The 27,415-nt window shown below is 41.5% G+C and overlaps 1 protein-coding gene across 1 annotated transcript in view; it reads right to left on the bottom strand.

Moving 5' to 3' along the window:
• elp4 (elongator acetyltransferase complex subunit 4) overlaps window positions 1–27,346 on the bottom strand; it is a 51,845-nt gene extending 24,499 nt beyond the window's left edge. The window contains exons 1-9 of the mRNA XM_053322326.1: window positions 27,158–27,346; window positions 25,444–25,479; window positions 20,865–20,986; window positions 18,545–18,679; window positions 16,975–17,111; window positions 14,294–14,378; window positions 11,161–11,349; window positions 7,184–7,292; window positions 4,672–4,778 (exon numbers count right to left, since the gene is read on the bottom strand). Of these exons, the coding sequence (XP_053178301.1) occupies window positions 4,672–4,778; window positions 7,184–7,292; window positions 11,161–11,349; window positions 14,294–14,378; window positions 16,975–17,111; window positions 18,545–18,679; window positions 20,865–20,986; window positions 25,444–25,479; window positions 27,158–27,335 (1,098 nt within the window). The 5' untranslated portion in view covers window positions 27,336–27,346. The remainder of the gene's footprint in view (window positions 1–4,671; window positions 4,779–7,183; window positions 7,293–11,160; window positions 11,350–14,293; window positions 14,379–16,974; window positions 17,112–18,544; window positions 18,680–20,864; window positions 20,987–25,443; window positions 25,480–27,157) is intronic.
• Window positions 27,347–27,415: the final 69 nt, after the last annotated feature.

Raw genomic sequence — 27,415 nt, 5'->3', positions numbered from 1 at the left:
CTTTTTATTTCTCTCTCAATAAGACGGTTTGGTGCCTCTGAGAAAAAGCCCTCATTTTAATTAGACCTGACCTGAGAATCACTTAACTGCTCCTCTCCGCTTATGCCTCCCCCCTCCTCACAGAGCCTTCGCTCTGTTCCTCACGTAGGTCCATTAACACCCTTCCCTCGGCACCCACAGGCTTCAACAGGGGGCAGACACAGGCGCTGTCTTAAAGACGTTTTGAGGACATGCCAAGAAACATTAACCTACTCTACACACCTCCCTCAGACTTGAGTTCGACTTCCTCTTCTCCTTAACTCTTCTTCTCTTCAGCGCCATCGTCATCTTCATCGCCTTTTCTGCTCCCTCTTTGCTTTCCCTTAACTCAGTTTAAAAATATGCTCTGTTGGCTAATGTCAAGCTCACATCATGTAGGATGAAAGGTGGCAATGAAGAAGATTATCATGCATACAGTTTGTTGAGTGTTCCTGTCATTAGTCAACTCAAGATGCTTGAGTGCTCAGTTGGTTGTGTGAGGGTTTAAAAATACAACATTGCACTACAGACAATGACAAATTAAAGGAAAAACCTGTAGAGGTCTTAATGCTTGACCCCTTCAGTGAGGGGAACCCGCAGCACCGTTATGCTGTGGGGGGCATTTTGTTGGGATGGTTTGGATCCACTTGTACACTTAGAGGGAAGGGTCACTGAAAATCATTACAAAGTTGTTCTGGGTAATCACTTTTATCCTATGATAAAACATGTCTATTCTGATGGCAGTGGTATCTTCAAGGATGACAATGCCCCCATCCACAGGGCACAAGTGTCAAAGAATGGGTTGACAAGTATGAAAATGATACAAATCATTTGCTATGGCCTTCGCAGTAACCAGATCTCAACCCAACTGAAAACCTATGGAAGATTTGTACCAACAGCACTCATCAAAACACCATATTTTGGAAGAATGGTGTTTATTCCTCCAGTAGAGTTCAGAGAAACAATGCCAAGGTGCACTGGCTGTTCTGGCAGCACGTGGTGGCCCAACTCCTTATTAAGTAACTTTATGTTGTGTTTTCCTTAATTTGGCACCTGTCTTTATATCAATTAAAGAAGCTTTTCTTAATTTACAACAATTTCTTAGTTGTAATTCTTCTTTAATATTTAGTGAACAGTACTTACAAGTCAAAAACTGGATCCAGCATGAAGGCACTGCTAGATCTTAGATTTGAACATGGCCCTGAACCTTTATCACATCATGTGCCCCATACTCCCATCATTCCATTTATATTTCTCTTCAATGATAATTTTAAACTGCCAAAAACCATTATCATAAAACTCAACATTTTCAAGGAGTACAAAAGTTCACATCAAAGCCTATACATGTGTACAGAACATCCAGAGTGAGGGTCTCTGTGCTACAGACACCTCCAAATTGCCTCTACCAGAAGACTAATTTGACACAAATCCCCATCTTATACTGTATTTGACACTGTGACCTGCCTCTGGCACCCCAGTACCCCACAGGCACATTGCCTGTCAGTTTAAAGGGTCAAACAAAGGTAAGAAGAATGCAACTGCATACCATCTACATTCTTCAGAGCTTCATCCTCAAAGCATCTTACATTGTTAAACTAGTGACAGAAGCCTGTGCTGGCCTAATATAAGTGAACGGCAAAGTGCTCATACTTATGCATATTGAGAAAGAGTCTGTCACTTATGTGCGTGTGTACGTTTCTCAGTAAGTATGTGGCTGTGCCACCTCTTGAATGTCAATATCTTTATGTGTGTGGGAGTAAGAAATGTTTGTGTATGTGTCTATGAGTATGTGTTAATCTTGTCAAACACCTAACACTCCTCTACCTGCTCAGACAGGGCCATGGGTTAATGCTGGCTTCAGGCATCATGGCTAATAACTGCTCATCAACCGTGGCTTGAACTCTCTGAATTGTCAGAAGTTACCATGGTAACCTTATCACAGAAACAACAGAATCTTAGTGATTGTGCTGAGTGTGTGTGTTCTTGGGAATGAATGCATTAAAAGTGGTCAAATTAAGAAACATTTAATTATTACAAAACAATATGAGAGCATGTCTTTATTGACAAAACTTGTACTCTGTGTGCTGGCAAACAAATACTTTTCCGCATTCTTGAGGTGGTAGAAGTGTGAGGCAATCAGCAGTTAAGAAATTAGTTACCAGCATAACTCTATATTCTTTGGTGGGGTGACATGTAGCGGCCTGAACTAAATGGTGAGAAGCCAGCGCTGTCAATCAGCTGTCATTCAGCTGTCATTCATCAGCAGCAAATCACAAATTAGTCCAGATTCAGATTCAAAATATGGAAGGGGTTAAGAGTTGAATGCAGCAGGACAGATGGTCTAGAACTACCCCAATGGATGTGTAGAAGAAGACAGACTGAGGAGGAGAAGCTGTGAGAGAATGGTCTATTATGTGGCCCCAGGCAGAGGAGTCCTGTAGCCTGAGTAAATGAGGTGATTAGCAGGGACGATGTGGGCTGTCACACTTCAGACACTGGGCTTCGAATCCAATCACTATCTCACGTGTCAATCAGCAGTCCACCGAGGTGGTTGACCAACGGGTCAAACACAGTATACGTTGAACCTTGTAGTCAGAGCTCAGCGGTAGATCTGTGTGCGATCTTACATGCAGGTATACAGAGTTAAATTAATGTTTTTGCAAACGAGAAGACAGTGCCAACATGCACTCATACCTTTATGACAGCTGCATCTCAGGTGATATACAAATTAATGACATCCAATCACCTCACGAGAAGGTATTAGCGTATTACAATGACTAATCTGTGTTTTGATTGATTTGATGCATGACTAGTGATACGATACAATGTTCTCTGGGAAATTCCCTGACACAATACTGTGTCATGGCCAAGGAATTTGATTGACATTTCATATTATCTCTTCTCTTATCTCAACAATCACACCCATTTTCTGGAAAGTCTTCTCTGGACATTTTTTTTTAATGCTATCTTGTTTTGGGGGCAATGTAAGAATATGGATCCAATTCTACAAAAAAACCCCAAAAAACTCCAATAAAGCTCCTTAAACAAGGGAGGCAGACAAACCTTGGTCCTAACAATGTACTGCTAGGATATATGGCACAGTATCCAGGCCCCACAGAACTACAGGGATGCTCTAGGCCTCGGCCCCCTGGCCTGTCCAACACAGAGGCCTAATTAAAAGACCATTGAGAGTAACCACCTTGACTTTTATGGACCTTATAAATCTATACTAGAGTGGCCTATTCATGGGGTCAGAGGAAGGAGGGGGAGAAGGCCGATGCAAGCAGGAGAAAGGGTTTGAAGGATGGTGAAAGCTGGCAGAAAATAGGAAGGGGTTGATTGTAGGATGCAGGGAAGGTTTAAGGGGGGGTGGGCATTACTCTCCTCCCCTCACCTCCTGCCTGAGACAATAGGACTCACTAAGCGCCAAGGACCAGAGGGTGTGATAAGGTAATGATAATGTAATGAGGACCAATCATGAGCCTGAGCTAAGAGGAGGGCCCCTTAATTTGTCTCTAGAGTGGTAGTTCAGTGACAGATTGATTACTCTGAGTGAGAGTGATGATGTGACATGGGCAAAATGGATGCGTCTCTGACAGGAAGAGAAAGAGATAGAGGATGAGAAATCATAAATCAAAATGAATGAAGAAATGGAGAGGCCATACAATCATGTGCCATGTACTGTATATGCCCTATGTTCCTCAGCCTCAAGACGGTCAAGCTTATAGAAAGATTTTAAGCTAGGATACAAAATCTGTTTTAACCATTCTGAGGAGAAGACATGGAGCAAGGACATATTTGGTGCATGTCCCATTCTTGATTTGGTCCTAACTCCGGTGGATCTAAGATATCTCAGTGGAGGCCCCTTGGATATCATACTGCCATTGAAACTAATTACAGTAACAAGTTGTCTGATACTTGTTCTTGCCCCACAGGTCATGACTGTTGCCAGCTGAGGATTGAATATAAGGTGACCTACCAGATAAAGTGAGCAGTATCTACATAGCCTTTTCCCTTGATAGCTTAAAATGGTTTAAAATGTTTAACATGATGCTGTTTGTTGCTGTTGCTATTACACAAGCTATTATACAACTATCACGACTGGTGATTCCTTCATACTTATTTCTATTAAAAATGCTATCACTTAAACTGCCACCAGTATTTTTTTCATTTCATATTCATCAATATAGATGGACATTTTTGTCTCTCTGTTGGCCGTTGATGTTACACTGTGGTAAGTGTGGCTGCAACAGTGTACAATTAATAACTTTACCTTTCATTTTTCTACCCAATAGCAGACAAAAGTAAACACAGGTTGGCAGAGCCTGGCTAACATGAGAGACTCCTCATTACCGTCAGCACTTAATTTCAGTGCTGTTATGTTCTGAGCAGAGCGAATGCTGAGGTAACAAATGTAATGCTTTCTTAATAAATAATTGCTTTGCATCTAAATTGAGCTCTTATTTTAGGTTAATGGTTACATGGCAAGTTAGGAAAAATACATTAGAGGAATAAAATTGGGGCAACAAAACAAAACAAAAAAAATCTGAGTGAGAGATAGCATTAAAAATACAACAAGAGGGTACAACCACTGAAAACTATGTATTGTTTATGAAGAAACCCTGAGTGTGCTGAGTAACCTTGACAACATACCTCAATGCTGAACTGTTTCCTCTTGAGCTTAAAAGCCAGGTCCTTGTGGTCAGGGAGTTGACTCACCAGACAGTTCAGGTGAGGTACCTGGCGCACATGTAACAGGCCTGTGAAGGACAGAGACAGCAGATTCAAGTTGAAAGGGTTAAGCACATTAAAACTACAATGTACAAGGAAGACATTCCTGTCTTATCAACAATGTGCTTGTAGTACATTATATTGTGGCAATAACAAGCAACTTTATGCTAGACTGAGTTGGGCTTTCTTGTGTGAGTGTAAAATCCTGTTAACAGCATCCTACAGAAGACTAGGTCGTCAGGACATTTTTTTCCTCTGTCCAAATTACACATAATGCAAAATTCAGCAGTAAAACTTTATTAATGCTCCAGACATCTTTTCTGACAGAAAGATGCTCTCATATGTACTGGGACAACTGTTTAAAAAATGACAAAAGATATCGAATAATGTCTGACATCTTTTTTAAATTTGATAAATTAATTATTTATTTATCTGTTAATTACTTTGCAAAAATAACTGAGCATTTCTATGTTGCAGCTACTTGCAAATTTCAAAAGATGAAGTTAAGATCTAAATTTCATTAAAAAGAAATGTAATGATGACTGAAGGGAGCCCTTATTTACTAAAGCTAGTTTTCACTTGACAAAAGTATAGTCCACCTTACAAGGAATTGTTTAAAGATCCACCTGCTAATGACATAATGCAAAATCTTTGAAAATATTGTCCTTAAATCAGTGTTACGTGTTTTTAATTTTCTAATTTTAAGCAAACTGTGCTCATCTCAGTGGATGAAGTTCCTACTTTTTTAGTTTCCACTAGCTAAAAACTATGCATGGTGATATTGCACTGAAATGAAAAGTATCTGTGTAAGTATGAGACAAAACTACCACAGAAGTGTATTGTTACCGGATATTTGCGAACATTTCTACATTAACATTGCTGCTCTCTTCTTTTGTCAGTAAAGAACATTTGCCACCTATTCCTGGGACACATCAAGAGCGGACAGCAAATAAACATACAAGTTAGAGCTTCTTCCAAACGGAGGAAGCTCTGCTTTGTTATATACTCTTTGTTCCTCATTTCCTTTTATTACCACAGAGTTACATTTTCATATAACTGGAAGAGTACTGTACAAGTGGGGTGGTATAAATGAGCATGAGAGAGAAAAGGAGAGATCGAGGGAGTAATGGAGAAAGGGACACAGACAGAGAAAGTGGGGGATGGTGGGTTCTCTCCTCTGTACACTTGGGTGATTTCCCCTTGCCTGATTTGCAGTGACAGGCTTCCCAGCATGCTTTGAGCAGCCCTGAACTGCTGCCGCAAACACGCACGCACGCGCATCCGCACGCACTGTCACACTCGTACCAGATGCATTTGCACTCATGAACACACATCAAAACAATCATACACATAAATGTATTTCATAACCCAACCAGAGTTTCCCTGGCTGGTAAAACACAGAGTAAATATATTTTAGAATAAGACATTCAAATAATATTAACTGCAATTTCTGAAGAACATTTTTGTCATATAAAATCATTTTTTTAAAAATAAAAACGCTGCAATATTAAAATGTTGAATGGCTTTAAATGACACCTGCCTGTACACTGCAGAGGAATGTGATAACTATTGGATGTGTTATCTAAATAAAACATTCTGTTGGATGAAACCAAAATCTGCCATTGAATGTTTTTACTCCTCATCCCCTCATCTGTCACAACCAGGGCTGTCTAACCCGAGGAGAGGAGGGAGGAGGGAAATGAGAGGAAAAGCGCAAGAGTGAGTGGGAGAGTTCGAGAGGCACGGCTAAAAATACCCCACTCGTTTAAACTGACCTTTATGCGTGGAGAGTGTGATAGAGTGATAGAAAAGAGGGAAGCAAGCAGGAGAAAGAGGAAATGGTAAAACCATAACGGAAAAGTGATGGGAAGGACCAGGAGAGCAGACACAAACTACAATCTCCTCCCCTCCTCTTTCTTCTTTTCCATCTCTTCATCGTCCCTTACCGATGTCCTCCTCCCATACTGAAAGCCTTGCCCTCCATTTATTAGCAGAGCATGCTGGCCATGGAGACATTGAGCGAGGGATAGAGAGATAGAGGCAGAGGGGAAGAGAGAGTGATGGTGAGAATATCGATTCCCCAGTGTTGGTCTGCTCTGCTCCAGAGCCTCAGGGGTATGGGACTGGGGATGGAGAGGGGGCGAGGCGAGAGGTAGAGAGGCTCTGCTGGAGGGAGGGAGGCAGGGATGGAGTGGGTGAGGGTGCGAGGGAGAGGGGGTACAGCGTGGCAGCTGAATCCCCCCCGGCCTGTCTACTGAGGAGCACGTCTGATTGAGCAGCAGCACACTAACGCGCACTGACAGCCTGGCCTGCAAGGGGGCTGCCCTGCCTCCATCCACAGCCCAGCCCCAGCCTTAATGCACTGCCTGTGTGTATATGTGTGTGTATTAGATGGAAAAGAGACAGAAAGATAAGCGAGTGTGTGTGTTCTTACCATGGTAATCTTTGTAGAGTGGGTTGGTCTCTCTCTCAGAGCCTTTGAATGATTCTAGGGCTATGGCATTGTCACATAGCCTGGTTATGCTGCCCATTAGAGCTCTGTTCTACAGGATCAAGAGAGTGAGAGAGAGAGATGAGAGAGAGAGAAAGAAACATGAGCAGGTAATTAAAAGCCTCCTGAAGGGCCATCAGTGTTGCAATTAAATTAGGTCATCATTCCCGTGGCCAGGTCATTTCTGCCTATAGCTTAGGTGAGGGTGATGAGCTGTAGAGAGGAGAGGGCATTTTTAAGGGTTACACAGGTAATGTCAGGTCATGCATCTTCGACACATCCAAAAAAAAGTTTCACTGAAAAAGCCAATGAACAACAGACTGAAATGATTTTACTTCATCGAACAATTTTTTTCAAAGAGGTTCAGAGTTGGTGCACACTGTCAAACCTGCACACAGCAGGGGAGGATAGAGGGGAAGTGGGAGAAAGTAGCAGAGGCTTGATGAGGAGAGCTCCCCCTACTGGTTAGGTGAGTGACATGACCCAAGAGAGGACAAATCAGGGGCGAATACAGTAGGTGGAAAGAGTGAAGGAAAAATATACAAAAGAGTGAAGACAGAGTGGTGGGGAGGGAGAGAAAGGGACATTGGGATGGAGGGAGAGAGGGAGTCCTGCATTATTAATCCCTTTGCCTCTTGAATCATTCACATCCTTCTCTCTGTGTTGGCTGCCACCGCCTAATGCAGTTTTCATGCCTTCATGTCTTTTCCCCACTCTTTCTTCTCCCTTTTCATTTTTGTTCTACTTTTAAAGTATGCATATTCCACCAGTCAGGACTACCAGCACTTACAGGGTATTCGAGGTCACTCACATGCAGCAATTAAAGCCGGTGTAAGGGTTTGGCTACAACAAATTATTCAAAACCCTAATGGTCCAGTGTGGCAAATAGTAGCTGTGTGAGTGACACAGTTAACTAAAACTTAATCTGTGTCCAGGCCATAATGACTCTTCTCTGCTTACCTAAATACAAAGATGAGACTCCTTGGCAAAGACTCAAAAGTTTCAAAGTCAGAGGAATCCAAAGTGTCCACATAGAGCTGCTCAGTACACTGGTCAATATGACTTGCCTGTGACCCACAGCTACTTCAGTTTAAGGAGGTGATCGGGGATACACTAACCTCAACTGTACATAATCTTTTAGTCTAATCTATAATTGATGAGATGCTCAAACAAGAGTTGTTTCAGTTTTTCAATGAAATTCCTTTCTGGCTCAATTGGCTCTTATTTCATCAATATAAATCCTCTGAATGCCCTGAGCATCAGCTGAATACCACTGACTGACAGTTCATAGGGAGAGCCCAGCAATATCTTATCCTGGCTGGGTAAGCTCAGTCAAGTCATATAACCAATTACTGATCAACCCAAGTTTGATCAGAGTAGTTTGGCTCAGTGGGTTTTGTTTGGCTGTTTGGCTCAATGTTGTATTTGTGTATGTCACTGAGTGTGCAAATGCTCAAAAAATGGGTGGCATATGTGGGATTCTACAATGCTTCCAGAGTCAACCCAAAATTTAATATATCATATACATCTCTGAGCAAAGCAGGGATGATTTTTCTGTCAATCGAATGTCTTGGGATTGCAAAAACTATATATGAGACAAAATAAATGTACCTCACTTCTGTGTCTAGAAATCGAAGGACAAGTTTCTCCAAAAATTGATTTCATGTGGGAATAAACACACCATTTTTTTTAGAGGAGGATGTGACAGTTATAGTTTCTAGGATTATTGCCTTGACTTGGTTATATGTCTTGGGTCTAGATGCATATTGCAAAACACATTTAAAATATCTAAACAATGTGACAGCCATGGAAAAACTACAGTTGGAAATAAACAGCCACAAAACAACAGTAAAAGAAGGTAATAAGCTAATAAACCTAGTTTTCAGAAATAACCTTAGAGAACATATAATAAAAGTATTCTCAAGTTTGTTATTTTACATGACAACTGCTGTGAAATATAAAATATTAAAAACCATAGTAAAAGTTTAAGAATGATCTAATTAGTTATAAGGTCAAAAGTTCAACTGAATATTAATAGTTGTGAACAGGCTGTCTATAGTATCCCCACTACAGGCCTAAAAAACTCTGCCTGACCACTCCAAACCCTGAGTCAAAATATATACACAGGTCAGAACACCACTTAGTCTGAGCAGCAGGTGAGGTGTATATGCAGATGCATTTTAGGGAAAACAGTGTTTTTCATGTTTGTGTGGGTGTTTACTTGTGGGGATGGGTGTGGTAGCAGGAGATATTATGATGGAGGAGGACCAGGGTAGGACAAGCCTAATTAATGTTTCAGATGGACTGTGGCACTGGGCTGCTGTGAGGAGGCTTTCAGTGAGTTGCTCAGCTTCCCAAGCTGCTCAATAATGGATAGTGAGTCCAGTGCAGTCTCAGCCAGCTTGCCCACTGCCACTAGTCTAGACAGTCTTCCAAGGGCCACACTCAGCTAACTACGCTAATTATCTAAGCCAAAAGAAGCTTTTACTAACATGTCACTTCTTAAAATACCAGACAAACTTGTCTTTTACTTCAAACATCAGTTACATCAGTTTATCAAGTTTATCAGGTAGAATCTATTCTTGTTACAATAATGTCATATTAAACTAGTCACAAGGTCATTTCATAGATACATCTTAACAGCCCTTCCATTACCTCCATTTTGGCGTAGTCACCAAACACCTGACTCAGTCCAAAATTTCCCCCTCTCCTCTTCTTCCCCCGCTCATTCACTTCTCTCCCCAGGGTGGAGAAGGGGGAGGAGACAGATTAAGGGTTTGGAGGCCAGACCAGAGAGGGAAAGGGGGACCGCTCCCACCACAGCTGACATCTGCTAGTTAGCCACTCTACCTTTTTTGACTAGGCCAAGGCCGCAGTGCGCTCAGCATATAGGCCTGGAGCCAGAGCATGTTGTGACAACACAGCTGTTCTGAAAGTTAAGCTTCGACCTATATCTTTGCATAAAGGGACCATTAATAGTGCAGCTACCATGTTTGTGTGAACGAGGACTTTAAAGAAGTAGGATTTTTGAAGTATAGGTGAGAAAAACATTTTGGTAAAAAGTCTCAGATGGCTTTTCTGGTGAGTGTGCTTCAAGGGTCTTCTGTCTGGGGAAGGGCTGTGGTTTGCCATATGCCTCAGCAGATGACTCCACCTTCACACTGAGAGGCCAGACTGGACACAGACGCATGCACACGGACTCATACCCCCCCTCCCAAACACACACACACACACACACACACACACACTCACACACCCAGTGGCACACACGACAACCATGAGTGGTATTCATAAGAAAATAAAATGCATACACAGGCACACACTCTCATTGTGTGTCTCAAGTAATTAAAGCCCAAACAAATAAACATAGATTAGAGGCCTTTCAGTGAAGTGTGCACTCGAATGGGTCTGTTGGGGGAGTGATGCATGGAGGAAGAGTCCACTCGCAGGCCTGAGTCATACTAGGGTGACACAAAACCACACAGTCAAGAGGAGGCCCCATTATAGAAGACCTCAAACCTTGTGCCCCATTAATTAATGATGCACATTCACCAAACATAAAGTCACACACAAAATCCTAATCATGTCAGCTGTTGATGAATTCAATTTAAGTTAGATTCATTTTTTAAAACTTTATTGGAAACTTTAAAAAAAAAACTTTATCCATCTGGGGGCAATTTAAGGTAAGAGGGCAGAATACTCTTCAGTTATGACTTGTAACTTTTGCCAAGTCTCATACTAATATACTACACATAAATACCAATAACAAACTACTGACAAACTTTTTTCAACTGTTTCACACTAACACATAAAAGTGCATTTATCACTGTTTATGTCAGGCCAGTCAGTAGTTGCTGATGAGTTGTTTTCTTAGTACACTGATACTCTTGTTGTTACCTATGTTTCAAATATCATCTTACCTGGATAAGATGTGAAGGCACAGTAACTACTCCAACTGCCAGTGATGACCTCAGCAAAGCTCGCAGTCCATAGAGAAAGGTAGTGAGGGCGTGGCCATGTCTTGGGTTGTCATGACAACACAGGTCATCACCCCACAGAGCCGAGCCGAGAGAGTGGAGCCCAATGCGTAGGATGTTACGCGAGTTTGACTGCAACACAGAAAAAGACGCTTAAGGACGATTCAGGAACAATAAAATTGTGTGAAAACACATGTCATTTTCTACTACAACACAAAAATCTACAAACACAATGACATACAGTACTCTGATTTAATTTCAACTTCATGCAGTGCATATGAAGATTAACAGATTGCTGTTTTTGAATTATTTCTGCTGCTGTTTTGGATAGTATTCCCAAACTCTGGGAGAGAGCGACTGGACAGTCTGCTCACCAGCACAGACGATCGCAACACAGTGCCCAAACGTGACTGGACACAACTGCCCAATCACAGAGGCCATCTGACACAGGCACAATGGACCTGTCAGACAGGCTTCCAATATGGCCGCCACCCAGAAACCCCAACACATTCTTGGCACCACAGCGATTCTCTGCAGCCAAAGGGGCCTGGGTAAGGGTGGAGTGCCTTCCCTTGAAACACCCCACCCCACCGCAAGAGATCAACGGTAACCCACTCTCATGAAGACAGAGAAAAAGCAGCCAAATAGCGGTGGGATATATATCACTGAAACTGAGAGAATGGAGGACCTGTCCAAAACTGTGAGAGGTTTTTAACCTTTAGTACAATTGCCTTTTATTTGCAGTTTCTTCTGGATGGCTCCTGATTACTGAGGTGAGAGCCAAGAGTAATTAACAAAGCTCTGGCCTAAAATCTGCTCACTTTTCCTTCTTTCCAACCTCACCTCGCCCACTTTATCCCTCCCCCTCCATTATCTCAACCCTCCCAAAATCTCCTCCGCCCCACTCCCCATCACTTCCTCTCCCAACAGAATGACTTAAGCTTCGTTTGGATCTGCATCAGAAACAAAGGCATGTAAGAAAAATAAACCCCATTGTTTCTGAGTTTTTCACAGTTGGCTCATAGTTTCCCAAGAGAGGACTCTCAAACTCTACTCTACAATTATCTTCCTTTGCAACACTGTTGCATCTCTATACCTTACTACACTTAAGTATTAGTTGGTGTGTGTGTGTGTGTACGTACACTTTCTTTGTCTACCAGGCTCTGCAAACACAGGTCTAGGGGGCCACCAAATTAGAATCTATTTCTATGACTGGAGCCCTGGAGGGGGGGGGGGGCTGTGGTAACACGACTGTTGCTGTGGCAACATCAGCAAGGGAGGCCAAATTTAACTCCTATAGTTTAGCCTATAGAAAAATCGGGGAACAGTGCCAGTAGAGTCCAGCCAAGGACCAGAGGCTGACCGTATAGACTACAGCCAGACTGGGACCACGACCTAATCACCAGATAGTCTCTGCGGAGACTCACAGTCCTGCTGCCACCCTCTGTCCAGCTCATCTCAAAAGACTCCAAAAATATGCTCAGGGAGATTAATTCTCATTCAAATCTTTTATTTACACAAAACAATCTTATATTAAATCGGCATCCAGTTAGCAGCCCATGATGGTAGATTGAACAAATAAACAAATAAACGCACACACACGGACTATCACCCATACTGGGCATTCTTGTGCCAGTGCCCATGTCGCTCTGTGCCGGTCTGCATTCCTGGACTGTGCCAACAGCATGTCAGGCAGCCACACTGCTTTAATGATGTCAGCAGTTAATCTGGCGTGTGAGTGACAGCGCTTGGGGAGGGAGGGTGGGGGGTACTGGAGGTAAATCCTATGTGTGAGTGACAGGGGGAGAGGTGGCTCCAGGTGACGAGCAGAGGGGTCATTGAATGTACACACACACACAGACACACACACAGACGCACAGTATATGTGTAATTACATACTGTATTTTTATATGCTATGTATGTATACACACATCACATAATGTTAACAGAAGTACATTTGGCCATGTGGAAAACATAAAAAGGAAAGTCAGGAGAGACAGACAGCACCGTGGATGTTTCTGGCATTCTGTAGAGGACTGATGATTATTAAAAACATGTATGTCAAAGGTAAGACAAACACAGCTGGGACACACAGGTGAGGCCAACCTGCGCAGGTGAGAGAGAGGTAAACAGACACGAGTGAAGTGGTGGTTGGAATGTGACAGAAGAGCTTGGGGTCACAGATGCTGTTCTAGTGCCTCTTTTTTAAACTCTCCCTTAATGCATATCACACATAATAATTTTAGCACATAATCAATTGACTAGGCTTAAAGGCGCAGTGTGTAGCATTTAGTGGCATCTAGCAGTTAGGTTGCAGATTGCCACAAACTGAGTACCCCTCCCCCCTTCCAAGCAGGTGGAAGAAGCTCCAGTAGCTGCAAAAAACTCGAAAGGCTCTTTAGATCAGGTGTTGGGTTAGTCCGTTTGGTTTGTCTATTCTGGGCTACTGGCATGGAAGAGGAACCGCTCCTCATGTTGATATGTCTCATTCTAAGGTAACAAAAACATGATTCTTATTTTCAGGTGATGATATACTAATTGAAGTATATTAATGAATATTGTATTCTGTTTCTCCAAAGCCCATTCTGCTAGATGCTGCTAAATTATACACACTGCACCTTTAATAGCGGTTATTCTACATACTTACATTAGAGACCTAAACACACTGGTACCAGCAGTTCAAAGAGTTTATCATCACTGATATTCAGTGAATGTGGGGCAATTTTGTGGGCACAAATACTGAGAAGGGACCTGATTGACAGACTGTGGATTGATAATGGAAACTGACACTTGTACTCAAATTGGACTAATAAGTGCTTTTATGAAACTGAACACTCCACTTTAACCCAGTTGGTTGAGTGTGTTGCAGGGGTAATAAAACTTAATAGTGGAGAGGCCATTTTCTGTTAAGCTGCTTTATCTCCCCTTTTACTGCAACAAATCCGAGGATGATTGTTGTTTGTAAAAAGGATGTGTTTAACTGTGATTAGAAATAGTAGTTATTATAGTAGTAGAATATCTTGAAACCAAGCTGAAAGAAATAAGTTCAAAGCAGCCATTCATTTCCAGCTCTTACCATGGGTGTTGCTACATCAAAGCCCTCCCTGTGTATGACGTCCTCAAGAGACTTCAGCAATGCGGAGTAGGACTCAAGCATGGGACTGGAAAGAACCCAGGATCGAGCAGAATGTGGACATAGTGGAGGAGACAACCAGAAAGAGAAAACAAAAGGGTTACTTAGGACGTGTAAACTGTAATTGAAACCATTTGATAAATCTGGGCCAAGCCTATCACCGCAGTAGCTTAATCCTCTATGACTGCAGCATGTTCCTCCTGACTGTGCTTTTCTGGAGCCACTGAAGCAGACAGATGATCCATATCAAGAGATCCAATTAATTTATTTGGTTGATTAAATTACAACATGACTGGTTCTCTGTCAGCTCCCTGAGGATCTGATTGTGCCGAGACAGACAGACAGACAGACAGATGAGACGCAACATATGCACAAAGATGATAAGTGCAGAGGAGGAGGAGGGGGGGTGTTAATGGGCTGATATCTAAAATTAACAGGGAACAGCATTTTGGTGTTTAATCAGGGGTAAGATGTGCACTACTGACAAAGGGCATACAGTACTATCGGAGCAACATTTAGCAACAGTCAAGGGATGGATTACTGCTGAGCCCACTTTGTGCCTATAGGATGGCCAATAGGAATGTTAACCCCATCTTTTTACACAGGACCCGCCACTTAAGAACGCCCCACTATTGTAATGACCACTCTGTAGTGAGTCACAGTAGGCTGCTATGTCAGTTGTCAATTCGACCTGCGGGCTACAAAAGCTAATACACATAGATTGGTCACACGCCAATAGCCCTGCATAAAGAACAGTAATACGCACTCGTGTTGATTACACTTTTGCCAAGTATATCCATGTAGTCCATTTCAGTTATTCAGCCCAACAATGGTGCCTCCTGACCCCGCTGGGGCTAATGATAGAGCTGGTTTGGTGAAAGAGGGACACCTACCCTCCTTAGCCTCTCTGCCCATGCCCCTGTTCTAAGGTAGGGGGCTGGGATGGTTTGACATGCAGTTGAGCAAGAGGCTGCCTCTGGTTGGCAGCCATTGTGCAGGACGGTATTGTGTTTCAGCTTCCCCTACTGAGCACCCCTCATTCAGGTACCAATAAGGTCTAGGTGCTTAGCTACAGGGGCTAGTACGTTGGCTAATTAGGATCATACACAGGGAAGCTTCTTTATCTCAATGTTCCTCTTTCATTGAGGGAAGAAAGGAGGAGAGAAGGGGGATGCTTGGTCTTAAACAACAGGATCTGTATCACCTAGAGAGCAATTTGTGCCAATTATGCCTTCAAGTGAAACGGAGCAATTTAACAGCTAGGGTATCAACATGGGGCTGTGGACACGTGCATGGGGGAGTAGCCTACTTCGGAGTTTGTGTGGCACATGTGCATGTGTAATGTGCTGAGTGTGTGTTTGTGTGTGTGTGTGACACTGTTGGGCGGGGATGGGGGCACAATGGTGCAGTGCAGGTGTAGTTTCCTGCTGTCAAAATGTCTATAACCCACTCAGATCCCCGAACAGCATGGCAGTACCACCAAGTCACTATTACTCACTTGACTACAGTGCAACACTGTGCACTACATACATAAACAGAGAAGATTTCTCATTATTTTATTTGTTCCTTGGGAATATACATTAAGTTCTGACCCAACATTTAGTACAGTGTTAACTTATGTTGTGCACTCCAGTGAAAATGGATGCTTTGATCTACAACATTTAATGTGTTTGCGTTGGCGCTCTGTTAAACAGTCTGTTTGCTGAAATAAAGGAAGAGAGATTCTATAAAGCCTCCTCCACATCCTCTGTGCTCCAGATTGCTGTATTTACCAAGTGTGTGTGAGTGCGCCTTCGTGTGCCCTTGTGTGTTCAGCAGCACTCTCTAAGTAAAGAGCCTGCATGACCTCTGAACCCTAAGTACACTCAACGCTGGAGAAATCAAACAGACGCTGAGCAAACAAGACCCCTATTTGAATAGACATACGCAACCTTTCCAAGAGGGTGAATGTCTTTGGCCATTGGCAAGCTACTCAGCATAGAAGGTGGATAATTCACTTGTATCAGCTGATTAAAGGCAATAATAATGCAAGTGATTATTATTGCCCTTACACACACACACATAGATATACACACATATGTAACTGGTTAAAAACCAGGCTTTCTTAAATTTGTATCTGAATATGTTGAAAACTGGAGAGGCTTTACGCTCTTCTTTTGATAGCAGCGACATTAACACAGTGATTTTGGATGATTTTAGCTGTAATATTTTTTCTCAAACAATTTAATGAGCCTCAGTCACCATTTGGACAAAACTAATTAGCTAATTATTTTCTGCTACGCTAATTAATGCACACAGTTTATTAAATTTTTAACTATCTCATGCAGAGGGCTTCACATAATACTAGTAGAGTTAATGTAGAGCTCAAACCTCTTGGGTTAACTTCTCTAATGCACATGCTTGTTTAAGGCTTTATATGTGCTTTTTAGATTATGTTGGTGTGCCTACATTGTTGGTTTGCCTCTGTTCTGTGAACAATGCAGTGTTTGCTCACCTGTGTTCTGTGGATGATGTTATTTGTGCAACTGTGTTTTGTGGACGATGTCGTGTTTGTGTATCTGTGTTCTGCAGAAGGTGTCTCATTGGTTTCCATGCATTCTGTGGATGGTGTCTTGTCGTTTTACCTGTGTGTGGGTGATGACTGGGTGGGATGTTCTGGAAGGTAAAAGGGGTGGCACTTGGCTGCCTGGCGAATTTCTGGTTCCATCGTCTTGGAGACGTCATAGTAGTGCCCGAACCGGGACGAGGATGCCAGGGCACTCTGAGGAGGTCAACAAGTCAAGCTCTCATTGAAGCACATAAACACTCAAGCCAGAGAATTAAAGAGCATTTAAAAATAATTTTGACTTGCTTTCAACTTTTTACAGCAAACAATGTGGATTAAGGATTGTGGGTGAGAACTGAGCAATTCATTAGGAAAATAATCTTATTTGTCTTTCTAATATGTTAAATGCATGTGCTTCACAATACTATGATAATGCAATTGCATTGTTTATGGGTCATTCCTCAACATTCCTTCAGCAGAGAAGTTAAATAACCACTACGACCACGCTCTTAATCATTTCTTCACATAAATGTCCACTTCTGGCTGTGAAAGCAAACGTGTCAGGGACGCAGGGGAAGGCGGATGTTTTCCTGCAGCTGAAAGAGAGAGTTTTACCTCTTCTCTCCCGGTGAAACCAGGGATTCCATTGTTAGAGGGGCCCTTAATCTACTCTTAATCTGGATTAGGGCCCCCGGTGTGTCCCTCTCCTGGCGGGACGAGGGGGTCAGCAGGGCAGGGGGGTCAGGGGCTCATCTTCTCTTTGTGAGCTGGGCAACCCGCTTAGCGTTCCATCCCCGCCTTGACGGCCTCACCTTTGATCTGATGTCTTCATCGGGAGAGTGACACAGTGGGCTATGCCAGGAGAGGTGTGTGTAAGGAGAAAGTAAGCGTTGACTCTGGGGGTGAATTTGGGATGCAAATCCTCTGGTGGGGCTTACTAGTGGTTTGTAAAGACGATTTTACAGGGGAAGGGGGAGAGGTGAGGAAAGGACACAGATATAAAGAAGTTTCCAGGGAGAGAGAAAGAGGGAGAGGATCCCCAGGGACACACTGTGTGCTGTTAATCCACATAGCGATATGGATTATAGACCGAAGGGGGGAGACTGCAGAGAAGTAGAAGGGGAGGGTCAACTATCCTCAAAGCGGAAGAAAGAGTGTAGGACTGCCGACCCTGGCAGGGGGAAAGGCAGGGATTTGGGGGAAGACAGAGGCGCAGGTCTGGGTCATAGGGTTGAACGAGCAGACATGTCAATGCACAGGCTGCAAAGTAGTCTTGTTTCCCAGGCTAAGCAGGGGTGCAGGCGTGTGTGTATATGTGGGTTGGGGACCAGTGAAAAGCCTACCTATTGCCAGCTAAGTGTGAGTAATCTGGTCCAGCTCTGAAAAGAGAGGCTGAGGCCTCATTCACTCCACAAAGGAGTTTGGAAGCTGATGGATTTAGTGGTGGAGACAATTGCCAAACCACTAAATCCAGAGAGCCAGTGCTGTTCTTTCTCATACCGTCATTAACAGAGACACACGTTACAATTTAAATAAAATGAGAATGATGGCGCTGTTACCTGTAGTCTACTGTATATGTATACTCTATATATGTAATGCAATTAATATAATAACAGACGAGCAAGTGACAAATGAGTACACCTGATTACCTGCACTTTTGGAAGATTCTGATAACGCCAGGCAATCTTCATGGCATCCAAACTATCTTGAGGTTCACAAGACAGCCTGGGCTGCTCCACTGGTTTGTGGATAGCAACATCGTCCAAGATTGGATCAGGGAGTTCCTGCACAAAATGATACAGTGAACATAATATGCTGATTTTGAAAGATCAAGGAGGCACTTTAATTATCCTTATTGCAGTGTAATATCATGCAACTTGTCCGTGTTACAAGAAAGTACCATCTTATCCATCAGTGCATAACAGACATGCACTTAAGCGTTAGCTTTCAGCAGGAACCTGATTTCTTAAATGATATATTAACAAAATGTTAACCACAATAAAACAAATACATTTTTCTTGAATAATCTTGATTTCTTGGCCATGTATAAACTTCCTAAAGAGTGTTATTTGAAGAACACGTGCATAATAAAGACTTCAGGAAAAGTATTGCCATGGCAGCAGTGCTGAGGCATCAATGACCACAGTGTGTCCTTGTATCAAAATTAATTAGATCTAAAGTTTGACTAAAACTGGGACTGAAATAAGTCAAACTTAACATGTTTCTAGGGCTGAACCTTAGGCATTTGTACAATTCAGACCCATACGTTTAATAAGAGAAAACTCAGAGCTCACTAATAAGAGAATTGTTCTTTCACTGTGTAACCAGCAACAACAGGTTTCAAACAAAAAGACATTCTTACAAGACTTAATTCAAGAACATGGTAGGGGTGGCTGGATAACCTGATTTATTAGCTGATGCAAGTAAATGTGGGTTTTCAAGCCATCACATTATTGCAGTGCATGTGAATGCATTCTCCAATTTCCTGATTTAACCTTATTTCCTCCAATAAGCTGGTTTCTTGTGTCCGTGTTAACGTAATGCATAAACTACAACCTTTGCATTTAAAGATTAGCATACTGTGAATGTAGCTGTGAAAACACTAAATGATGTGATATATCCCCATTGGGAGTCCCCCTCTCTTAATAAACCTTTGATATGTAAAGAGAGGGTGAGGCTGTGACCCCTCCCACTATCAATCAGTGGGAGAGGGCCCCACCTCCTGTATGCTGGGTGGCAGTCAGCTTCTGGGGCTACGGTCCTCTTCACAGAGTGATGCATCGGGAAACATTTCAACAATGCCACAACCATGCCACCCTCGACCCCTACGATACCCCCACTGACCCTGACACATGTTGGGGAAAGCTGTGCACCTACAATACCAGCTATATCATAGGTGTGATCAGTGTAAAACAATACAAATAGCTTGAAGGAAATGTTTGTGGATTTCAGCATCTATAAATCAGTACTACTTGAAACAATAAAAAATGTGATAAAGCAGTAGGGCTGCCCCGTTAATGTTGACGAGTCTAATCATCTGTCAGAGACCCCTCGATCGATTGAGAGCAGTCTTTTTTCTCGTCAGTCAAATCTTAAATCGCAAGTTATTTCATTTGCTTATTTATTTTATGTTCAAAGAGATATACAGTTGTTTAATATGCCTATCCTGTCAAAGACTAGAAGTTATTATTTCAAAGCTGACAATGCTGTAATTTTATTATATGTTTTATTATTATTATTATTATTATTATATTATACATTTTCAGGCCTACTGTTTTTACATTTATCTAAAAATAATCCAATCCAATCTTTCAAATTTCATTTGTTGATTTATTCTTGTTTAGATTTATTCATTAATTTTTATGTTTAAAGAGAAATCAAAAAGTAGGCCTGTGCTGTTGAAGAACAAATGTCAGTTATTTCATAGCGGGCAATGACTTGAATTTATTTGAAACTGTTTATTTTTTTTATTTCACATTGGTCTTATTGTTTAAGGTGAAATTTAGAAAAACATTGGCTACAAGTGCTGGATTTAAAACAGAAATACATGTCTTCTGTCTCATTTGTTCATGTCTCATTCTTCCTACAAATCCATGTTGTAGCCCAACAGCAATCAAATAACCCTAACCCTGCAATTCAAAGCTGCAAGATTTGAATTGTCTTTTTAATTGATTTTTAAATACTCAAAACTATGTTTCCATGACTGTGTTGCATTTGACTCTTTTAATGTGGTCACTGAAACTCATACCAATGGATTTTCAAATAATCATATCTTTGTATTCAACAGCCAAACTGACAACATTCTGAGTTTGGTACAGCCCTACAAAGCAGTGAGCATTCTGTTAAAGTAGACATATTGAGGCCATATGAGCTTTCATGTGGATTGTTTGTTTGTTAGATCCGTACCTTGAAAAACAACAACTTTCCATGCAAAAAGCATACAGAAGCAGACACCCCCTCCTCTCATACCTGTAAGATGTCAGTTGGGTTATCTTGAGCCGCTGCGACGAAGAGTTCGTGTCGACACACCACTCCTTCTGCCAGGAAGTATTTTAAGATCATGCGAGAGTAGCTATCATATCGGTCCTCCTCTAAAAAAAAGAAACAAGGGACAACAAAATTCAGAATTTGAGTGTGTTAGTTTTGTTTATTATCCTTTCAAAAATTCATTTTCTGTCTGTGGCAATTTTCAGACAAACAAAGCAAACAAAAAAGGACTTTACAAGCATGAAGTGTAAAATTCACACACAAACATACCAGAAAAAACTGTCATTCAGGGAAATAGATGTAATGTCTAGAGGGGCTAAGGAAAGGATTCACTTATAAAACAGCTACATCTTTCCTATATATCACCATCTGGTCACATAATTTTAACAAGCATCAACAAGTCCATCATACTGTATATTGGACTTGTCTTTCTATTCTGACTATTCATTGAGACACCACAGGTCCAGCAGTTCATGACCACATCACAGTTGCTGACTGTAATTGATGTAAGGACCACGTTCTGACTACCTTTTGTAGGGAACAGATGAAATGGCAATCGACATGGCACATGGACATAGGTGTTACTGAATGATTGGACTATCAAGGTGTGGATGACATCTTCAGCTCTCATGTGAAGGTCTCACAGTATTTCTGTCCATTTTCACCTATCATACCCCCAACCAGCAGCAGAAGTATGAGGGAAACTGTCTTAAGAATTCACCTGACCCGTCCCACTGAATGCAATGGTACCCTAGCTGCCAGGCCAACTGACAGAGGGAGGCAGAAGTATGTAAAGATTGTGTTCGTCCTCAAAATGCTCCCTGACATCTGGCTCACATGAATCTATCTGCCTTTTGCGTGAACTGATGGCAATAACATCATTTCACTATTGTTTGTCTAGTGTTATTCAAGAGAATCATTAACATAAAAGTAGGTTAAAAGAAATATTTTAGTTATAGACTTTTAAATGCAAATGGAGAAGGTAGTCTCATCTTGAGGAATGTTGCAGGAATTGGATGGAATTGCAAGTGATTCTAAACATCAAACGCATTTTCCCAAAGGTAGCCTTTCTCAGTAAACACAAAGTGGCCACCCGGCCATTCCACACCCCAAACCCACAAAAAAAAGCTAGCATCATCACCATGAGACCCCCCCGAGCAGGACACATAACTCTACCCAGCATGCTACTGCTGCTTCCTGTCACCATCACCATTTTGTAAAGATTTCATAGGCCTCTCCACACAATGACAAACAGTGGGCACAAGGACAAAGGCAGCAGTGACAGTTTAAGGTAACAGACACATAGTCGACAGCTTGGGAATGACATCCTGACGTGTCATCCTCGAACATTTGGAGAATTCACCCCTCCCACGTTCCTGGACTATGTCCTCACCTACGGACTTAGGATGGCCCAGGAAATTCCATGGCTCTTCAATTTGTTGTCGGTGGGGCTCCCTGTTCTCTTATTGATGGGTTTCTAGGTCAGCAGGCCTTTGTGGCTTTCAGCAGGCCCCACAAAGACTCCCAGATGGGCCCTCTCAAGATGGGACCTATTGTGGCTGTGTTTCTATGGGAGCCTTACAAATGGAACCTCCAGGAGTCATTAGGCTGTTGAGGCGGGGGGTAAGGGGAGGGGGCGGGAGGTGGCGGGACATAGGAGCAACAGGGGGTGGGGGACGGTCATATCTTTGAGGTAGATCAGTCACTCTAGACAGTCATGGGATGATTTTTTTTCCTCTTTTTTTGCTTATTCTGACTTAAGTTTGGTGAAGGGGGAAACGCCTCTAGTTCATTTGCTTTCAAACAGGGGAGTGGGAGTGCGAGAGTCCTGAATCATATCTGCTAAAGCTGCAGGGGGAGGAGACAAAATATCTAGGTCAGTGTTTTCCCCCTTGTATGAGACTTTAGTCTATGAAGTATTATTATTCCTACAGAGCAGCCCAACTGTATTTAGGCTAAACAGCAGGTTAATTAATAGTCACTTATGACAAAGGAGCTGAGATTTGCAATAAACCATGCTACAAAAGATGGTTATATCAGGTTTAATGCCAATTTGACTTATACCCCATATTTCTGTAAAATCTCTCCTGTTAAGCTTCAAATTGTGACTGCTGTTCCTCTTCAACAAAACAGTCTGTCAGTGTCTGGCACATAGTGTTCAGTGCTTTTGATCAATGCACCTGTCACTTCAGAGCAGACAACTGTGACGTCTTCGGAGATTTGTTAGGTGTGTGATGTTGCCTTGAAAACTCAGATACAATAGTTTTTTCCACAGCTAAATATTGCTAATTAACCACATCATTTTTGTTGCAGTTTCATTTATTATCATGTTATCATTGTGTTAATGTTTTATGCTACCTTGCTGAAGCAGGTTTTCCTCTTGAGTTTGTGGTACATGGTGCATGTAATGTAATATAATCCATCTTTATAGTAGTCTTTATAATTGTGATTAAGTAATTTCAGGGTTCATGTATTTTCATGTTAAAGAGCAGAACTTTTCATGTTGAAATTATTTTGTGTTATTCATTCTCAATATGTCTCTTAAATATGCTTGCTATTTTTATACATGTGTTACACTAAAGGCCTACTTGGTTTGTCAGAATGGACTGATTTCAAAATGGTATTCATGAAAATTAAAAAGATGCTCAAGACGTAATATATTTCACTTAAAAAGCTGTGAAATATTTATACATGTAAACAATTACACTTAAATTTATAGTAATTATATTGGGTGCATAAAGGTAAAAACATTACACTAATGGAATAAAACCATACATGGTCAACATAATAAGACCCGAGAAGCGTTGTTCTTTCTCTTACAAAAACACGAGAGATGAGAGATCTTCAGACAGCAGCCATACTGAGCCTGATCCCCCTCTGGTTGACAAATCAGGATGGACAGCTCAAGACACTTCAAAGGCAGACAACGACCAGTCTGATAATTTTATGTCTGTGTCTCACAAACAGGCCATCACGACTAAAGGGGCAGACTGTAGGAGACGACTGCCTGAAACAAACACAAACAAACATACACTCAAACCCCCCCCCCCCCCCCCCCCCCCTCCATCCCACCCACCCACACACGCACTCACACACACCACTCTTTCAGAGACAAACACAAGAGCACACACGCATTTCACCTTTACTGTGTCTCTCATTACCAGATGAAACCAACCGTACATTGATTCACAAAATGGAAGGGAAGAACGCATTAGTGTGTAATCACTGACTCCTGCATCGATTGGGGGGATGAATTAAAGGGCAAAGCAATATCATCAGTTGGTATAGGCCTCGGCTACACACAAATTACAGCTTCAAGGGGAAACAGGACTACCTTAACCTTACTGTCTACCAGTGCATACAGCCTAGCCTATGATGAATGATAATAATAATAATATTACAGTGGAAGACATTTATGTCCAGAGAGAAAAAACAAACCAAAAAAAAGCAAACACTTGCTTTGAATATAATTCTGAAAACTTCTACAACACATCTGCAGAGAAGCATATTAATTAAGGATCACAGCAGAAGTGTGAACACCTGGGATTCTAACTAGGGACCTTGAGGTCATTAGTCTATTTGCCATTCTGCTAGACAGTGGCATGCTGTAGCCACAAAGAGCCATAGAACAGACAGACGATAGAATCATTCATTGTGAGATGCTGAAATGTCTGACTAAATTAATCTGCGGCAATACATTATAGTTTTGGTTTGAATATGAATAGTAGGCTAAGCTACATTTCACTGATAGGTTAATGCAGTTTAATTTCTAATCTATACAACCAGTTAAAGAGTTACAAAATAATTGAGGACTGTAATTCTTGTATGATCTATCCCCCTGTAAACCAGTTTGTGTTGCCTCAAGCCCCCTTAGGCAAATTTGAGATTTGTAATATTGGCCTTTATGAATAAAGATGTACTTGATCTGACTTGATTTGACATGGCTTCAGATATTGGGACACTCCTTTCACAAATATGATAAATACATATTAAACTACTTTATGATGTCAAAAGACCAAAAATGCTAGTTCAGTAAGAGTTAACTGTTCCTTTATGCTGTGTACAATGGCGTCACACACACTTAATTCACCACAGGTTGTGTAACATCCTGAAGTGTATTACTTGCTCGAAGGTAATCTCATTTATAATAAACTACAACTTAAGAATTTGGCATCAGATAAATATGTAGGAAAGTATCTGCAAAATGACTAATCAGGAAATATACATAGATTATCTACAAATATGTGTTATTAAGTAACAAGTTAAAAGTGTATTTGAACTTCCTGGAAAATAGCAGTGATCTAATCCTGTACTAGTGAGTGAGGGTAACTCAAAGGTCAAACTAAAGTCACAACAATTTTCTCTTAACAATCATGCCTTCTAGGCTTTAAGGATGTCCAACCACAGTGCCTTTCTCTTCATAACTGATATCTGATTGATTGTAATAATCTGCCCACACAACTTGTTTCAACAGGAAATGCATCACATTAAAGAAGAACTACTACCATTTCATAGGACTTATAAACCATCAAGTGTGCAATTTGTCAAATGATAGGCTCACCTATGAGAAGCACTGTTCCAACTGCTAACCCGCCACCTGTTTGTGAGAGCAAAAAAACAACAAACAATAATATCAGTGTGACACGTTTAACAGACAGACAAACACTGTGAATCTATGTGAAACATGCTGAGCCTCCCTTTGATCAACTGCTGTTTTGTTTGCTTTCCCCTCCAGCCTCCACTGCTGTCTCTTCATCTCCTTCATAAGAAATCTGAAGACATCTGACATGTTGTGTTTTCACATTGAGCTCCATTTAACCTTTTCAAAAGTTCAATAGCATTTCCCGATGACTCTCTTTAACCCAGAGTGTTACTGGGTTCTGCTAGACCATGTTTCCTATATGCCAGTACATGAGTGTAAGGCTGGAGGCAAGAGACTACACTGGTCGTATCAGGTTTGAGCTACAGGAAAGATGGCATCTTAGCTATTGCCACACCTGCAGATTTTCTTAGTTACAACACAATAAGTTGTACAAAACCTTTAGGGGTTTACAGATCAAAGAAAAAAGAAGTGAGGCATGTCACAATACATCCATTGAAGTTATGTTACATTTCCGTAAGAGCTCCATATCAACTTAACATATCACTTATAGATTATTAGGGTAATTACATTTTTATCACCAGAAGAAACATGCCAGATATGTTATGAGGTAATATATTGTATGAGCATCTGCAATGTCATAACTAGAAAAGCCCAAATTGGCTATATAATGTTAATTGACACCTGCAATGTGCCTGCATTAAAATATGTCCAGAAAGCCATAAAGAGTATCATCATCCCTTTAAATGTGCACAAAAGTCATCTTTAAGTATTAGGATAATGTGTTTCGTCTAATTTTACAAGATGCCAAATGTGTTTTGTCATCTAAACAATTTGATTGTTTGCAATCTGGTGGCCACAGCACCATTTGAAATTGAATTGAATTTCAATTCAACCATGACTTCCATATTAAACATAAGGTAAAATGATCACCTTCCTGATAATATCAACAACAACTGACAATGTATAAGCTATGTAAATGTAGAATTTATGGGAAAGCTATTGTATTGCATTGCATTAGATTGTATTCCTAATGAAGTGGCCAGTAGTTGCATATTAATTATTATATCAAGTATTCATGTATTCACACAGGTGAATGCATGCATCAGCTGTGTGTGTGTGTGTGTGTGTGTGTGTGTAGGTAATTCAATGTCCCTCAGGCATGTGGCATGTTGATAAACACTGGGCAGAAAGATATGCCCTATCTCCTTCTGAGAGTTCATTGAGCTCTTAGAGATCTACAATTACAGAGTAAACTAACAGTTTCTTATTTCTCTCAGCTTCACCTATCGAACAATGACCACATATTCTGTTTTCTTTTGGTTGCCATGCTTTTTTTGTCATCCTTTTTAAACTGCCAATTTGTGGTCACTGAGCCTGTGCTCAAATGTGTCTTTGTGGTGTGTCTGACAGTAGAGAGATATGCATAATCTCTTTGAATTGCCAAATGACCGTCTAATATTTTTCAACTTTTTTCTGATATTCGAAAAGACACCACACTGGTTCTTTTATACAGACACACAAACATCAAATATTAAGTTTAGCAGCTCTATTACCAGTTCGTAGCTGTGCTCATAGGAATAAGTTACGCACATATTTTGTAACTAAAATCAGTGTTTCTCGTTAACGTCACATTGGAAACACTGCTAGCATGTGCAGCTACCATTAAACTGACCGAGTAGATAGTCGAGTGATGTGACACCGGTGGAAACTAAGAGCTGTCCATTTTGAACCGAAGGTCGGGTGCCGGGTATGGATAACAACTTGCTCCTTGTTTTCTTCTGAAAACTCGTAGTATTGAACGGTAAACGTTCACCGGAGGGTTTAGACACACGGTTCGCGGGAGCTGCCATACTGGCTGTGACGCGTGTGACGCTCCTTAATGTTTTGGAGCGTGTCATCCAATCAGAGAGCACTTTGTTAAACCTTGACC

This window comes from Scomber japonicus, chromosome 1 (genome assembly GCF_027409825.1).
Source record: "Scomber japonicus isolate fScoJap1 chromosome 1, fScoJap1.pri, whole genome shotgun sequence".
In the NCBI taxonomy this organism is placed as follows: domain Eukaryota; kingdom Metazoa; phylum Chordata; class Actinopteri; order Scombriformes; family Scombridae; genus Scomber; species Scomber japonicus.
Note: the sequence above shows the minus strand (reverse complement) of the source record. Positions and strands in the feature narration are given on the sequence as shown.